Source organism: Balaenoptera borealis, assembly GCF_965194805.1.
Source record: "Balaenoptera borealis genome assembly, chromosome: 12".
NCBI classification, from domain to species: Eukaryota; Metazoa; Chordata; class Mammalia; order Artiodactyla; family Balaenopteridae; genus Balaenoptera; species Balaenoptera borealis.
This window is the reverse complement of record NC_138869.1, coordinates 87,130,126-87,148,634: the sequence shown is the minus strand read 5'-3', so window position 1 is coordinate 87,148,634 and position 18,509 is coordinate 87,130,126. Positions and strand designations below refer to the sequence as shown.

Genomic DNA, 18,509 nt, shown 5'->3' with positions numbered 1-18,509 from the left:
AGCTTTGCTGAATCCAACAAGGCTGCTTATCACTGCTCCAGGTGCTGCTGTTAATAAAAATTCAAGACGCTGCTCCTAAAGCACTGGGTCTACTGGAGATAAAGCAGACCCAATGTGAGACCCTTTAAGTTAGCCTGGAGACAGCTCCATCAGTCCAGCAGCAAGGACCAGGGAGTATATCCTAGGGGCACATTTTCTTGGACTGGTACAAGCAAAGTGCCCTCTTTGTGGGCTCTATTTTTCCTCCCTGCCCCAATGTACTACATTAAGTGAAACTGGAATGCAATTCTGACTGGGTCTCTTCACCTACTTTTCCAGTCGCAGATCCTGAGTCTAGAGTAGACAGAGTTATTGTTAAAGTCCCAGGACAACAGACTGGCACTCCAAGCCTTCAGTCCCTGCTCCGCCTTCCCATGTGGAAAAGCATAATCCATAGATATTGTGAGGTAGGATGTGATGTATATGGTCATGTGTTCCACCTCAGTATGAATTCTGGCCCTGCTGCTTCCTAGCTGTGCACCTTGGATAAATTACTACCCTCCTTGTGCTTCAGTTTCCTTGTGTAAAATAAAGGCAATAGTACCCATTTTGCAGGGTTGTTATGGGCATTAAATAAGCCCTGGTGCATAAAGCACTTCATATTATGTGCTAAGCACTGCTCTGTATCTGTGTAGTATTTTATATACATACATAATATATGTTATCATATGTATTTATATCTATTGAGAGTATTCAGCAAAAGCTAACCTAGCCTCATGGAAGCCCCTCTCTTTACCTCCTGGTTATTTCTCTTAAAACCTGATGAATAAATGAATGAATTAGGACATACCACCAATTCATGATCTTCAGCCATGAACCACAATGCTGGGTACAGGACTAAGTAAGACCACAAAATCTTGTCTTCTGAGGCCATGTCCAGAAGCAGGAAAGATCCAAATACCCTGGAAAGGAGCTGTTCTCTCAGCCTATCTTTCCTCCTTAGCACGTGGTGACCTCCATGCCCCCAAGGGCTTAGGCTGCTGCTTCTGAGTTGGGAAGCAAGTTCTGGGCTCTCTGATCTACACCAAGCATTGCTGCATTACCCCACTGTTATAAAAAAGGACTTGAAAGAACACTTTCCCAGTGAAGTGACAGGATTAACAAAGCTGTAGGCTGTGGATGTCCAACACTACTTTCCCAGCACCATTAGAAAGTAGTAACATGGTACTGTTTTTATCATCCAGTTGGAAGTAAAATATTGGCCAGAATGGGATTCTGGACCCATATGAACCCAGTCCTACCAAGACCCAGAAGACAACAACAGTGTAAACAACATCCATACTCACTTTATTTTCAAACAGAGGCGCATGTACCCAAAGAGAAGCAGGACTAAGAGCCACTGTGGGAGCTTTCTCAAAGTGATCTGCCTTGGCCTTCTGACCTCAGAACACCTCATGATCCAATGGCCGTGGGGATGGAAGGGCCCCTTGATGGTACACATATTAGAAAGGTAAATCCCTGGCACACTGCCCGGAATCCTTCCAGGGATAGTGTGTGACTGACCATCAGTCCACAAGTGTGAGTGGGAAGGGACGTAGGAACAATGGATGGTGGTGGGCAGAAAATTATCCTGGATGACGTGCATCCAGCACCAGGATACACTTTCCTTAGAATGAAGGGAGCTGACAAAGCCCTCAAAAAGACAGAAAAGAGCACATTGATTAGAACATTATCTCATAACGGAGGTGGGACCATTTCCCACCATTATTGTAAAACAACAGTAACTAATCAAAACACATATAGACCTCTTTAATGGAGTTAAGAAAACTACGGCCAATTGGGAATCAGGGGTAGAGGTACTATTCCCAGGAGGAAAAACTGGGACAAAGGGAGCCATGCTGACAGGACTTTCTAGTCCAGCTCTAGGTTCTTAGAAAGAAGCCCTAGTTCAGAAATGACAGCAAATACCCATGATCACTATGTGGGGCTGAGCCAAGGTGTTAAACATCTTGAATGGCTCTCCGAACCCAAGATTATCCATATTCTTTATCCCCTCCAGTAATGTGTAAGACCAAGAAGTGTGGAACACTGGAGGTGGACATGTGGTTTTTATTTCTGGGCAATCTTAATACTTCTCATTACATCTCACAATTTTCGTGGGAAGGGAGGGGATGGCAGAGAACATGGACATCCTGTCTTGCACTGCAGGGCTCGGAAAGTGGTACGGACATCCAGCTGTGATGGGCAGGAAGTGTCAAGGCCACAGGATGCCTTATGCCTGGGGTAGGAGTATGGTCAATGGCCCTTTTGGCCTGAGTTCACCTCCTCAAGGGGAGGTCTCCATGGAATGACCATGATTCCCAACATGGCCAGAAAACCCATCGATCCCACTCATGGGGCAGATGATCAGAGGAGCTGCACTCTTCCCTCCCGAGTAACTCAGACTGAAGTAGGGCCGGACAGGCCCACAGAAGGTAGCATGAGAGAAAGTAAAGGTGTGACACCTCTCTGTCACGTTGTAGAAGGAGACCTCGCCAGCATCATAGTCCAAGAAAATCCCCACCCGTTGGAGAGGGGTCCGCAGGGGGAGGGCAGTCATTGGGGAGGTAAGAGCCCAGTACTCTTTCCCATACCACAAGGACACTGCCCAGAATCCATTCTGGGGGGCCGAGGTTACTCCGCCTTTTCTGCACACTGAGTCTTCACAGACACCTATGGTCCACTTGGCTTTATCTCCCACCTCTACCTCCCAATAATGTCTCCCAGCGATGAAGCATGGAGAGCCCAAGACACAGGGAAACAGATTGAACCGCTCAGGGTTGTCAGGCAGGTCCTGCTGGAGGTAACTGTACCGCACTTGCCTCAGGTTATCAGAGAGGATCAGGCTGGGGTAGGCCGTGTCTGGATCCAGAGTCACATCCACTGCAGAGGAACAGAAGGGCAGAGGAAGGTCAGCCGAGCGCCAGGAAAGCCCACTCTGAACACACAGCTTTTCTCCTACCCCCTAAGAAGAGAATAAGAGCCCTCCAACAAAGGTACATTCATCTTACACTCAATTACATCCTGAAATTGACATTCCAAAAATTACTGCTTGGATTAGCCAGTTACTTCTTTTAGCTAGGATATATTGAAAGTACTGAAATTTTTACCTCCATTTGCTTTTTCACATCTTAAACCACAATATCCATTATTAAGCTGAATTTGAGGTTTTCTTACATGTATGTCCAATCCCTTAATCTAAGTCTTGGGGACCAGAAGTTTCACAGAATACAGAATTTAGATAAGACAGGGTGTGGTATAGCACTCTACAACCAAATATCAACAGATCTGCTGCGAAACATATGAATGTTCACATTACGTCAGATAAAGACACTAGTCCCACATGCATCTTACAATCATGTGGTGGTTTCCTGTTTTAAAATCACTGGCATATATTCTCTCATTTGCTCTTCATACCTGGTTCAGGAGGAAGATTCCCAAACATTCTCTCTCTGAACCAAAGCTCAGCTAGGTTGACTGATTCCCACAAAAGGCTGATGACAGGCAACTGGTGGAGGTGACCAAGAACCCCAGAGGCTTGGTTTTTGGTTCAAATATCTGTTCACAACAGTTGTCCATTTTTTCCCTCATGTCATGGGTATACCTCATACCTCCAACCAGACATTTAACTCCAAGGATAGGTCAGTGTCTTATGCTCTTTTGTTCCCTCTACAGTATCCTGCGCAACATTAGGAAATGTAAGACATAAGCTAAGTATTCAATTAATACTTGTTGAAAGAATTAAATATGGATTACAGCCAGGGGATATCAATGAAAGAAGACCCATTGTATGTAGAGTCCCTCTGTTCATGAGGAGAATCTCATGAAACAGAAGTCGGTCCTGTGACTGTGGAAAGTACAAACCTCAGTTCTGAGTACCTATGGGGTCACAGATTTTCCCAGTGTCTCTGAACCTGAGGTGAAGGTGATGGTCAAGGAGAGGGAGAGTTTCAACACTTGCTCTGAGGCACAGAGAAGGGATGACAGCAGATTCCTCTTAGACTGTCCCTAGCACTCAGAATAAGAGGTGAGCTCAGTTGTTTTGGAAGGATGACTGCCTTTTGTAAACCACACAATGCCCAAGGCTAAGTGGGTAGAGCAGCATACCAGTGTACCAGCAGTGGCAGTGCTCTACTTTTTGGAAACTGTAGTTTCACCTCTATAATCCTTCATAGCATCTGAGTTTGATTTCCTCCTATTCAAAGGTCCATGGTTTCAGCTCTGAGGCATTTTAGGAGGCAAAGATATTATAAACACATAGAAACAACTGATGTATTTTTGTGATTATTATCATTTTTCATACATGTAACCTAAAGGATCCTAATTTAGGCACTTTCCAAAATCATTCACAATAGTAGTTACGTTGATAAGGATTTTTACTCCTTTTTCCAAATGGTTTTGTCTCCTATCACCCACCTGAGTATAACTGGGCCTCTCTCAATTCTAAAAAACAAAAGAGAAAAGAAGTTACAGAAGTCATCTGAATATTTCCAGGAAACACCTAAGAGACGGAGCTTTGGTTAGTCATCATAAAGCAATGGTTTCCATTAGACACCCCAGAACCCCTGTTGTCAGTCATGCACTGATTTCTTCATACAGTGTATGACTCCATCTTCCAGCCTAGAGCTCAAAGGGAAGAGGGATTGGAAACTTTGGGCAGAAGGATAACCACACGCCCGAGATTGGTAGCATATGGGGCCAAACTGAGCCAAGATTAAGGATTCCACCCTCCAGTGGGCCAGCTGGCTCTGCAGGGGGAGATGGAGGTTCTAAGTCCGCATCATACATAACTCTTGGCTTTCATAAGCAACCTGTTCTAGGGGATGAGTGGTTCAAGTGACATCCACTACCAAGCTGGAGCAAACAAGACCATTTGCAGTAAAATGCATTTACAGTTGAAAAAGCATTTTCACAGATACGTTCTCAGTGAGCCTTTTAAGTGGCAGGAGAAGAGTAGGAAAAATAAATGAGAGTCACATCAAGGAACGTCATGCCTGAGCTTCTGGTATTAAGTGGAGTTTCTCCCTGTTTTGCTTGTGAGCATTCCCTAAGTCTACATTGCTAGATGTGAAAAAAGTATGTATCTGAAAAGATACAATGCAAATAAAGTTTTAGCAAATACAGGAAATTATCAGAATTATGGGGATTTGTAATTTGTACTAAATGAGAAAAGGGATTACCTACATATAAGGATTTCAGATTCTACCAGGCTGCCTAGAATTTTAGCATTTAGTATACAGCCATATGTGCTATATGCTCATATGTGATCATGAGCAGAAAATTTTGTATTAGGAAGAGCATCCCTTAAATACCTTGAACATTTTATTTAATAAACATAAATGTAGGGTTCATTACATGTCAGGCTCCATTCTAAAAGGCTTTAGAAATGGTAACTAATTTAACTTAATCCTTACAACCTTGTGAGGTAAGAGCTACTATCCTCCTCATTTTACAGATGAGGAAATTATAGTGTAGAATCCTTACCAAGTGGCAGAGCTGGGCCCAGGACCCAGGCAGCCGGACTCCTGAATCCCTGTTCCTAACCATTTCCCTCGAGGTGCTGCCTCAATCAGTGCTGCTTGATTCCTCCTGTCCTGGTCAGCACCAGTGCCCACACGCAGCAGAAACTCTATAAATTATAACTACAAATACTAGCTCAAATGAAATGTAGCTAGGATAGTTTCTGTTGATTCTCTTTCTCAATTAAAAATAATTTTAAATAACCAAACTAATTCTGGATTAATTATTGGATTGCATATTTTTCTCCCCCGTTAATGTAGATTAAGAAATGAGTGCATATAGTTAAAAGGCTTCAAATTGAAACAAGAGGCTATTAATTGAAAAAATTAACAAAGCAAAAAGGAAGATGTAAAATATCAGGGGAGGCCGGCCAGTGGGTATCGCGCATTCCCATTTTCCCACACTTTAGTGCAGATGTTCATCTTCCCAGGAAACTTCAATGTCAAAAGCCCATTAAGTAGATAAATTTACCTTGGATTTTCTCCATATCTGACTGCATTTTTTCTAAGGGGAGAAAAGAAGATGTTTAGCTTGCATCCCATTATCTGGCTGGAAAATACATCCTCTCAGGCAATATAGTTATTGAGAGCATAAACCCTCATGGATCCCTCTTCTCACATTACCTGTGAACTGCTTTAGACTCTCAGTCAAGAACAGACACTTCTGGGCAAAAATGTGGATTTTCTCTTGCAGATCTGGAGGTGTGATCCAGGGTTCAGGGATCCTGATTCTTTCAGCCCTAAGTTTAAAAAAAAAAAACAACAAAAAAACAAGTGAATCCCTCCCCCAACTCCACAACCTTTCAGGGTCCAGGACAAACCTGGGCTAAACTGGCCAACACAGGTGGACAGTCTTTAAAAGCAGCCACTCTAGCCTTTTTCCTATTCTCCTTCTAGACTATGATCCTCTGGACCAGAATAGGAGAGACATCTTATTCACCTTCTTATTCCCCCACAGTACTAGCTCCTGGCTTTTCACATGGCATGTCCTCAAAGATTTACTGAATTAAACTGAATATAAGCCTGACCTTGCCAGAAAGCACTAGATTACATGATAAAGTCCTTGATATTTGTGGTGGGCAATGACCCATAATCCTCAGGTTCCCAAATATGGCGAGAATGACATCTTCAGACAGACAGGTACTCTCTGGACAATACCCAGTTACCCACCACCCCCCTCAAGGGGTCTATGGCAAAGACTGGCTGCTAGTTGCCCACCCAATATGCCTTCTCCCATCTTCCAAATTTTACTGGGTTCATGCCTGACTGGTCTAAATTTGACCTTGTGACTGAGTTCTGGCCAATGAGAGGTAAGAAGTATCTTGTGGTAATTTGAGAAGTCTGCTTAAAAAGGAATGTGGGGCTTCCCTGGCGGCTCAGCAGTTAAGAATCCGCCTGCCAATGCTAGGGGACACGGGTTCGAGTCCTGGTCCGGGAAGATCCCACATGCCACGGAGCAACTAAGCCCATGCGCCACAACTACTGAGCCTGCGCTCTAGAGCCCGCGAGCCACAACTACTGAAGCCCGCGTGCCTAGAGCCCGTGCTCCACAACAAGAGAAGCCACCGCAATGAGAAGCCCGTGCACCGCAACGAAGAGTAGCCCCTGCTCGCCGTAACTAGAGAAAGCCCGCGCGCAGCAACAAAGACCCAATGCAGCCAAAAATAAATAAATAAATTTATTTTTTTTTAAAAAAGGTTTCTGGTTATATAAAAAAATAAAATAAGGGGCTTCCCTGTTGGCGCAGTGGTTGAGAATCTGCCTGCTAATGCAGGGGACACGGGTTCGAGCCCTGGTCTGGGAAGATCCCACATGCCACGGAGCAGCTGGGCCCGTGAGCCACAACTACTGAGCCTGCGCGTCTGGAGCCTGTGCCCCGCAACGGGAGGGGCCGCGATAGTGAAAGGCCTGCGCACAGCGATGAAGAGCGGTCCCCGCACCGCGATGAAGAGTGGCCCCCGCTTGCCGCAACTAGAGAAAGCCCTCGCACGAACCGAAGACCCAACACAGCCAATCAATCAATCAATCAATCAATCAATCAATAAAGTAGCTAAAAAAAAAAAAAAAAAAAAAAATCTGTCTTTAAAAAAAAAAAATAAAATAAAATAATAAAATAAAATAAAAAGGTATGTGATGTGACTTATCTTCTTCCTACTGGTTAGCATTCTAGGAACTATCTTGGACTGTAAGAATGAGGACTGTATCTTACAGATGGCAGAAGGGTAGATGGAAAGAAACCTCAGAGTCTGATGATCACTGGAACCACCAGACCAGCCCTGGGCTACCTACTTGCACATTTTTTAATGGTGACAAAATTTTAAAATTATGTTTAAGCCTTAAGCCAATGAAATTTTGGGTTTCCTAACTCAGAGAGCCAAACCCAAACCTTAACGTCCCCAAATGCTAGAATCTAAAGGATCTATCTCCCTGTTAGTGCAGAGCTAGACTGGTACCAAAAAGTAAAAGTAGCAGTAAAAGTGAAGGGAGTATTTGTTGGGGTCACTTGGCAGGGACTAGTACAAGTTCCAGCTCATCACCATCCCATCTCAGCAGCTCTCAAAAAGCTCAGTTCTATCAACAGTTCTGTCCACATAGCCCTCCCAGCCATCCTACCCCATCTATGTGCCACCCCCACCCCGTAATCAAGCTGCATTTCCTCTGGAGGGTTTTCACCCTTCAGGGTTTTAATTAGCTTCAAAGTTCAGTTCCCTCAAAGTCAGGCTCCGCCCCAGTAGGCACCAAACATTATGCCCCCAAGGGCTATCCCATTTGTCCTTGCCATCCAACCCTGAAAACATAATTTAATCTTGGCTTCTTGCACATTCTGGGCTTCTCCTGCTCGGTCATGTCCCAACTCCCAGGTAGCTCTTCCTCACTTTTCATCTGATGATACAGTACAGAAATAATGAGAACAAGAGCCAGAATCCAGGTAACTCGTAACTCATTATATAACTCTGAGCTGGTCTCACTTTTCTTAGACCATATTTTCCCCATTACAGAAAAAAGAGAGAGTCAGAAACAGAGACACAGAGAGAAAGAGATAACAAAAAGGAAAGGATTCTGAAATGTTTAGGAAACAAAAACTATAAAATACCCTTGCACTTTGCCCAAGTCCCTGTAAGTCTCTACCCTCTCCATAGAAGTGTCCTCATAAACCGCCAGCACCCTCCCAAATGGACCCCCTACTCCACCCCTTACCCTCATAATTTGTCAATAATTCCTGAGTTTTATTGAGAAAAGCTGCACTTCATCTAGTTATTTGCACACTAGTGACTTGGTTCAGGGACAGGCAGGACATGTGTCAATTTGGTAAGATGTCCTCAGGCTCTGGGCTCCTTCCAGAATTTCTAAGTATAAGGGAAAATCTTTTCAGGCTTGATTTAGCACGGGGGAGAGAGAAAACTGTACCTGTTCAACGTGTCTCCAATGTCCTATAAGAGAAAGGAAAAGGATAAGCATGAGAAATCATTCCTAACTTCCATTTTCTCTCACAGATGTTTGCTGAAAACCCAACTATGGGGTGGCTCTCTTGGGAGAAACCAGGGAGACAAGGAGTACAACACACAGTCCAGGAGCTAAAAACCGGGCAGAGGAAACTGGGATGCACACTATTTGCTATCCTAGCACTTCCTGAGCTCTCCTCCTGCACACTGGTCAAGGATCTCAAGATTTCAAATTTACTGACTCAAGCATCCCACGCTTGGACCACAACTGCCTGCCTGTCTAGCTTGATTTCTTTGACTTATTACTGTGAAATCATTTCAAATACATAGAAAAGCTGCTAGTACAAAGAGCTCCTGTATACTCTTTTTCCCAGACATATTTATCTTTAGGATCATTTGAGAGGTCATTGTTTATATTATATCCCTGTACCCCTTTATGATTCTGCACCTCCTAAGAGCAAGTACATTTTCTTTTATAACTATAGTACAGTTATCAAACTCAGGAAGCTGAATATTGATACATTTGTATAATCGACAATCCATAACCTAATTTAACTGTCTTATTAATATTCTTTACAGCTACTCCCCTCCCCACTCAGGTATTCCAGGATCGTTCATTGCATTTTTATGATGACATGTGTCTATAATCTGGAGTGGCTCTTGTCTTTTGTTGACACATTGCCTTAACACTAGCTAATTATTTTGTAGAATATCTCTCCATTTGGGTTTCCCAGATATTGCCGTCATGATTAAACTAAAGTGCACTATCTTTTTTTTTTTTTTTTTACTTCATTTATTTATTTATTATTTATTTTTGGCTGTGTTGGGTCTTTGCTGCGCGCAGGCTTTCTTTAGTTGCAGCGAGTGGAGGTTACTCTTTGTTGTGGTGCGCGGGCTTCTCATTGCGGTGGCTTCTCCTGTTGCGGAGCACAGGCTCTAGGCGAGCGGGCTCGGTAGTTGTGGCGCACGGGCTTAGTTGCTCCGCGGCATGTGGGATCTTCCCAGACCAGGGCTCGAACGCGTGTCCCCTGCATTGGCAGGCGGATTCTTAACCACTGCGCCACCAGGGAAGCCCCTTACAAACAAGTTTTTAAAAATTCAGAAGAGATTGCAAACTGACATGGTTTCCTGGTTCCTTCTGCTAACCCAAACTGGGATATATGATAGATATGTGAAAGAAATTGGTGGATGTCAGAAACTAATATTTTTTAAGTGTGAGAAATCCTTTGGAATATAGAAGTTAGCTGAGTCCTGTTACCTTGAGGAAAACAGAACCCTAAAGAAAGAGGTTTGAAGGCCAGGGCTAGAGGATAAGCTGGCCCTCAAACATGAGAGGATCCTTGCCTCCTTCATCACTAAGAGCAAAAGCAAGTCCTCAAGCTGTATCATCTTCAACTAGTGTACGCTGTTTGCTTCTAAATAAACATGATATTCACTTGTCCCTTATTGGTGATATTTTATAGCTACTATTTTTCCTTTTGTAATTAACAAGTAATCTAAAAGTGATACTTTGAAATTATGTTAATATGCCAGTCCCTATCGAACTCCCCCTCCCCTTAGATTTAGCATCTGTCGATAATTATTGTCTAAATTAACTTTTAATATGATAGTTGCGAAATGATCATTTTCTACCTGCAAAATTCCTTCTAGCGCGTCCCTGGTGGTGCAGTGGTTAAGGATCCGCTTCCCAATGCAGGGGTCACCGTTCGATCCCTGGTCTGACAAGATCCCACATGCCACGGAGCAACTAAGCCCGTGCGCCGCAACTACTGCCACAACTACCGAAGCCCACGCGCCTAGAGCCCATGTGCTGTAACAAGCCACTGCAATTAGAAGCCCGCGCACCGCAACAAAGAGTAGCCCCTGCTCGCAGCAACTAGAGAGAGCCCACGTGCAACAACGAAGACCCAACGCAGCCAAAAATAAATAAATAAATTTTAAAAATTCCTTCTACATTACTTAGTCAACATTCTACTGGAAGGAAGAATTTTCCCTTATTTATTATTAGTATGGACCCATCAATTCGTACTTTATTCAATGGGTTATAATCCATCACTGTTCTTATTTATATTGGTGCTCAAAATATCCGAAATTTGGCCACAGAGTGTCTGTCACTCTTTCTCGTATCTCCTCTCATCACATTCTCCCCATTCCCATTATTTTCTGATTTATCCTTCCAGTCTTTCCTTTGCAAAAATAAACAGATACATGTATTTTCCAATTATCTCATCTTTCTTACACAAAAAGTAGCACACTCTATATTTTGCACTTTGATTTTTTTCACTTACCAATATATTATAGAAACCACTCTGTATCAGTTCATAGGTATATTGCTTTTTCTTTTTTTACAGTTGCCTAATATTCCTGTGTGTATGTGTGTGTACCTACGTACAATGTTAAATACAGGTAGACAATAGTGAACATCTTGCCCTCTTCCTGACCTCAGTGGGAATGCTCTAATTTTCCCCCATTAAGTAAGATTCAGCTTACTTTTCAAATGACTACTACCATGACCCCTCTTCCCCATAGAGTCCACAACCCCTCTTTTTTCTCTACTTTTCCTTATCATCCAGTTTTGTTTTTTAAATAAATATATTTATTTATTTATTTTTGGCTGTGTTGGGTTTTCGTTGCTGCACGTGGGCTTTCTCTAGTTTTGGCAAGTGGCGTCTACTCTTTATTGCGGTGCGCGGGCTTCTCATTGCTGCGGAGCACAGGCTCTAGGCGCACAGGCTTCAGCAGTTGTGGCATGCGGGCTCAGTAGTTGTGGCTCACGGGCTCTAGAGCACAGGCTCAGTAGTTGTGGCGCACGGGTTTAGTTGCAGTTGCTCCACGGCATGTGGGATCTTCCCGGACCAGGGCTCGAACCCGTGTGCCCTGCAGGCGGATTCTTAACCACTGCGCCACCAGGGAAGTCCCTATCATCCAGTTTTGATTTCACGGTCCATGTGTTCAAAAATATTCTCACAAATACCTTCTACCTTAAAAAAATGGGCAAACCCATAAAGATACATAGCAAATTAGTGGTTGCCACTGGGTAGAAAGGAATGAAGAGTGACTGTTTAATGGGTACGAGGTCTCCTTTCGAGGTAATGAAAGTGTTCTGGAATTACACAGCTGTGATGGTTGCACAACACTGAGTTTACTAAATGTACTAAGTTGTACACTTTGAAATGATTAAAATGGTGAATTTAGGTTATGTATATTTTATCACAATCAGAAAACAAAAAACCAAAAAACAACAAAACAAAAACCTCAAATTTTGCAAAGCCCTAATCCTGGGATGAGCCCAACTACCTGCTCTCCGTATGCCTGGCACCAGAGCAGTCACAGTCAGAAAAAGCAGGGACAAGAAAAAGGTCACACAACTGGGCAGACAAGTCCCAGTATAAACTGACGTTCACTGACCAAGTAATTCTAATACATCTCACAAACCAGATGGCTTTCCCATACTCTGAAACAATAATTTCAGAACTTTCCCACATTCTTCAAAGCTCATATTTTCTCTAACGCCTGCTCAATGGGAGCAGATGGTCCTGCTTTCTAACTTCAAAAGAGAATAAGAGCCAACGGGGGACTTCCCTGGTGGCGCAGGGGTTAATCCGCCTTCCAAAGGCGGGGACTCGGGTTCAAGCCCTGGTCCGGGAAGATCCCACAGGCCGCGGAGCAACTGCAGCTAAGCCCGTGCGCCACAACTACTGAGCCTGCGCTCTACAGCCCGCGAGCCACAACTACTGAGCCTGCGCTCTACAGCCCGCGAGCCACAGCTACTGAAGCCGTGTACCTAGAGCCCGTGCTCTGCAACAAAGAGAAGTCACCACAATGAGAAGCCCGCACACCGCAACGAAGAGTAGCCCCCGCTCGCTGCAACTAGAGAAAGCCCAGGCGCAGCAATGAAGACACAACGCAGCCAAAATAAATAAATAAATAAATAAATAAAATTTACTTAAAAAAAAAAAAAGCCAACTGGTTTTAGCTACCAAAGTGCACAACCTGCCTGCATCTACCTGCCCCCACGGTCCTTTCTTCCCATACAACAGAGGATCTTCCAAAACTAAGTCCCACACATATGCTTTAGTTATCTTTCCCTTCTGCCTTCTCAGAAACAGCACATTAGTGATTAGTTCATCCTTATAGCTTCAGTAATTTTCTTCACCTGAATCCTTACAACATAGGTGCTCCTTTCCACATTTTCTTTTAAAATATGTTTAGCTAGTTTCTTTAAGCATCCCCTCCCCATAAAGCCCCACAATCCTACCTCATCTCCAAGTATTTTTTTTAATATCTCCTTCACAGTCTTACTTCTTGAAATAGTCATTTACTCTTCCAGTTTCCATTCACCCTCTGTCACCACAACTCTCCCTCATGCGGCTCCTGACCAAATTATTCCACTGTGGTAGATTATCAATGATTATCTGAGATGAAAATCATTGAGATGATAATGATTATTATCAAGATTATCAATGATGCCCATGTTTTTAAACCAAATGGATCTCAGCCCTTATATTATTTCACCTCAACTGCATTAGATTCTGTTGTCCACTCCCTCCTTCCTGAAACATTCTTCCTCCCTGGCCACATTCTCTGGTCAATTGTTCCCTTTGCAAGCTCTTCCTTCTCTCCCTGGCAATTAAATATTGGTGTTAGTTAAGGCTCAAGATTAAGACTTCTCGTTTTAATCTAAAGCCAGGAGTCAGTGAACTTCTTCTAAGGAAAAGGCCATACAGTCTCTGTCACAACTTTTCAACTCTGCTGCAACAGACAATACGTAAGTGAATGGGCGTGGCTATGTTCCAATAAAAAGTATGGATAATGAAATTCAAATTTTATTTAATTTCACATATCATGAAATAACATCCTTCTGATTTTTTCCCAACCATTCAAAACTGTAAAAAGCATACTTAGCTTGCAGGACATACAAAAACAGGTGGTGGGCCATAATTTGCTGACCCTAACCCTATCCTATCAGCCCCTTTTTAATGGCATTTATCAACACCAATGATACTTGTTTGCTCACTTCTTTATCATATGATCTCAACAGTAGAATTTAAATTTCAGGAGAGCTTATTCACCACTTAATTCAGGTGCCTAGACTAGTGCCTGACCCAGAATAGACAATTCATATGCACTGAATGAACAAATGACAGTCAGGCATCAGCTCATTTCCAGTGGTCTTCCTGGGTTGGGTGTATTGCAGTTTTATCACCTGCATTACCAAGACTAAATCACAAGACTGCTTGGGCTGACCACTCCCGCTCAAGCGTTTCTTTGTTTTGTGGCTGTGGTAATGCACACATACATGTTAAAATTACAGGATAACTGGAGTGAGGAAGGTCTTTAAATGGCATGTGGGCCAAACCCCTCATTACATAATGAGTAGATGAGGTCACTGAGGCCCAGAGAGGTCGAGAGCCTGTGATCAGGCTACTTATCAGTGCAGGACAGGCCTGGGCATTAGGCCTCCCTTTTGCCCTTTCCATGAGACAGTGCAACTGACTGACCCAAGCTGTGTCAACCAGGTCCTCTATTGTACATTTCCCCTCCAACGTGCCCAATAGAGAGCTTGGCAAGTCCCTGCTACTGCCACAGAGTTGGCAAGGCAGTAGGGGGTCCTGGATACTGCTTGGCAAAGAGAGAAGGGAGACCTTTTAGCAGGAGCTGTCTTGGCAGGGTGCGCTAAGCCTTACCTGCAGGAGCTCCCTGGTGGGCTGCTGCTGCTTCTCTTCCAGCTGGGCGATCAGGTTGCTGAGGTGGGAGATGTTGCAAGAGAACTGAGTGATGGCACCATTGATACTGTTGTAGATGGCCAAGTCTAGCTCCTCGAGACGGGCCAGGAGGCGATACTCATGCTCCTTCAAGGAATGATACAGCTGCTCAAACTCCCAAACGATCTTCTCCCTCTCCATCTGGGTCAGGCTCTGTGTGGATGACAGGGAAGGGCAGTGAAGAGAGGAAAGGCTACTTCTAGAGCCCTTCCTATTTCTCCCCCGGCTATCCACCCCAAGACCTCATCATTTCATTCAGGTATACTATTTACTGTGCAACAGTGATGCACACGCACCTTGTTTATAAATCCTTTTCATGAGCTTATACTTCTCCTGAGTGGGACAAGTCTTTCAATGCATAAACAATACAATATAATCTTAGAAATGAAAGAGTCCTTAAAGCTCAACTAATTCAGTGCTTTGCAAAGAGAATGCCATTGGCACCCTGGTGGGGGGACAATTCTGCCTGCATGGGACTGTTCTTTGCATTGCAGGACATTTAGCATCCTTGCCCAACCCTCCCCAATCACTCCAACCAAACACCCACATACCACTGGAGAGGAGGAGAGGGCAGTACTCACCTCGCTGAAGAACCAAAAGTCTAGTCCAATCTACCTATTTCACAGATGAGGAAACTGAGGCCTAGAGAGGCTGTATTACTCTCTCCATCTATTCAATTGGCTACTGACAGAGCCCAGAAGTATGTCCAGGTGCCCTGATTCTCAAAGAAGGGCTGTTTCCGCCCTTTGACAATCCCCCCACAGAGGACACAGTGGTGTGCTTAAATGATTTAAGTCCACTCAGGCTCACTAGAAGATTCTCCTTCCATCAGACCTATTTTCAAGCAAAGGGAGCTGAGGTCTCAGTGGATTTTGTGAGCAGAACAAGTGGTGGGATCTTACGGCATCACGGGAATAAGTTCCCAGTCCAAAAGTTCTTTACTACACCCTGGCCAGGACCGACAGAATTTCTCACAAGATGGTGCTAGGCACTACTAGTCTAATAAGAGTTTGCTTTTCAGATGCAAATACCTCTAATGGATGGGAATTTGTAATATTTTATTTATTGTTCAAAAGATGCTTAAACACTTAGATGGTAGACATATAAGTATATATTATAAAAGTCTCTATTTTTTTTTCCAGAACAAACCCCCCCAAATATCCCTATCACAAATTAGCACATGAGTCACTTGCTAAGGCTTTGGGAGACGAGGGGAAGGGAACAAACTGAAAAGTTCAGAACTGAACTGTCAAGAAAAGGAACATTCCAGCAAGAAGCAACAGTCGGGCTTACAGAAAGCCACTGTCAGCAACTGTCTGCAGAATGGTACAAAAGGAGGCTAACTGTGCCCAAGAATTTCACCTGCATTAGCTTTGTCAGGGATCAACCTTGATCTGCACAAAGCTAGCAGATGACACTTTTGATAGGTCAGATCTCTAGGGGTTCTAAACTCAGCTATTCCATCCTTTCCCCCAAAAATGTGGGAATCCCTTGGTTCTCCAGGTGAATTCCCAACTGCCATATAAGGTTGTTCCACCCACACCTAGAAGTTCTGGGCGACCTGACTGCACAAGGTTAAGGGGAGTTTAACAGCCTTACAAAAAAAAGAGAGTGACCGGCAGAACTGATATTACCTGTGAATTCCAAAGAACCTTACCAAGAGCTCAGCTCGTGCCTGTTCCCCCTGTGCCCGACGCCTCTTCTTTAAGTCTTTCACTCTTTTTAGGTGGTCCAGCTGGTTCTGGATTTGCTCCTAAGAAAAGCAAAAACAGGTGGGCAGTTCAAGATTAGGCAGACCATAGCATCAATATGGCTATTCTGCTTATCACACGTGCAACCCACATTCCTGATGCCAAGTTCCTGGTTAGAGCCTATCCTTGGACCACACTGCCATCACCAGGGCACAGGGGTCACCAGACCTCTCCTTTGGTAGTTTGTATCTTAAATGGTGGGTCACCTACCTGCCCTTGGAAGGATACTGCATGGCTTAGTGGAAAGGTGAATGGACTAGGAGGCTTTAAGTTGTCACTCTTTCACAGACGCGTACTGAGAAAATGAGTTAACTTCTCTTATTTTCCTCTGGTGTGACATGGGCAAACACCACCTTCTCAACCTACTAGAGGGTTATCACCAGTGTGAGTAAAAGAATATTTTGGAAAGCACCATAAATGTTAAGTGAATAATTTTGCATGAATGTACTCACATTTAAACATGTACATAATTGTGTACATATTCCTGCAGTCCTCAAACACACAGATCATGCACTCCTTGAATGTTGCCTTACAACTGTTTTATATTTAATACTTTGTTTCCACGTTATTGTTTAGCTGTGCCAGTCTGTTGGTTCAAGAGTTCACAAAGGGATCCACACATCATTTTATTTCACTCAATCTTCATAACTGTGTTATCTCCTATGAGTCTCACGGTGGTTAAATGACTTAGGTAGTAAGGAGCTCGTTCTTTTCCGTGAGCTTCTAGAAGAGGACGGAGCACAGGGAAGTGCTGGGGAATGGAGAGGTGATGGGCCTCTGCTTGATGTGTATACAGCCAGTTAACGTCCGACTATGTTTTGTTTCAGATCATCTAGGAGCCGACAGGAGTGCGAGCGTCTCTGAAGCTTGTCGTTGTGGACGTGGTTTTACGCATATCTTTTATACCGTCAAGAGGGGTCTCCATGGGCCGTCTTTATGTATAATGTGCCCGTGAGCGGGTAAACATAGAGGCACATAAGGAAATGAGAGTGGGGGTGGGGAGACTTCTGGCTTCCTCACCAGCTACAGGTTTTCCTCCCAAATCTGAGTGCCGAGGCTCTGGAGCGGACAGAGAGGAAATGACGGCTGTGAACCACACGTCCGGCTCAGCCATTTTCTAGGCGGAAAAAAGGAAGCCCCTTTGGCTCTCTCCTCCCTTTGTCCGACTCGCGCTCCGGCCCCTCCCCGCCCCGCACGCCCGGCCCTCACCTTGAAGCCCTCCACCGCCTCCTCGAGCGGCAGCACGCTGTGGCCGCGGTGCTCGCGGGAGCGGTCGCACACCACGCAGATGGGCATCTGGTCCTCCTCGCAGTACAGCTTCAGGGGCTCGCGGTGTTTCTCGCACACGCCCATCTCGCCTCCGGGCCCCGACGGCCGCTCGGTGCGCAACTGCTTCACCAGCTGGGTCACGTTGGCCAGGTGCCGGTTGGGCCGCATGTGCCGCTGCGGGAAGGTCTCCCGGCACTGGGGGCACGACACATTGGTCTCCGCCGCGCCCCAGCAGCGGGCGAGGCAGGCGCAACAGATGTTGTGGCCGCAGTCGAGCATCATGGGCTCGACAAAGTACTGCAGGCACACGGGGCAGGTGGTCTCCTGCTGTAAGCACTCGGCCACGCTCCCGGAGGCCATGGCGCGGGCCCGCGGGGGCGCACGGGCATGGGCCCCGGCGCCCAGCCCTGCGCGGAGCCCAGCTGTACCGCGCTCCCTCCCGTTCGCTGCTTCTGGGCGGCGCCGGGAGGCGAGCCCGGCTGACGGAGGGCGGCTCCTCCCCGGCCCTGATCCCAGACGCGCCCGCGCGCTGGAACCCGGCGCCGCTGCGCCCGGCTGAGGGAACGTGGGGATATTGCGACCCCACCTAGCCCAGCGGCTATGCGAGGGGGCAGCTGGTCGGGCGCCGCCGGTTGGACTCGCAGAGCCAGGCGCTCAGAAAGCGCAGGACAACGTGGCCGCGTCCGAGCGGATCCCGGCAGCCCAGCAGACCTCACCCCGGCGCGAGCGGAAGGGGCGGCTCGG

At 45.3% G+C, this 18,509-nt stretch overlaps 1 protein-coding gene across 1 annotated transcript; it reads right to left on the bottom strand.

The window, feature by feature from the left end:
- Window positions 1-1,305: 1,305 nt before the first annotated feature.
- Window positions 1,306-18,464, bottom strand: TRIM27 (tripartite motif containing 27). Its single transcript, XM_082346927.1, has 8 exons — window positions 17,706-18,464; window positions 16,403-16,498; window positions 14,668-14,898; window positions 8,946-8,968; window positions 6,162-6,277; window positions 6,010-6,042; window positions 4,435-4,461; window positions 1,306-2,901 (listed from the first exon to the last, which is right to left on the bottom strand). The coding sequence occupies exons 1-8, from the start codon at window positions 18,123-18,125 to the stop codon at window positions 2,306-2,308; spliced, it is 1,542 nt and encodes a 513-aa protein (XP_082203053.1). The 5' UTR covers window positions 18,126-18,464; the 3' UTR covers window positions 1,306-2,305.
- Between the last annotated feature and the right edge of the window lie 45 nt (window positions 18,465-18,509).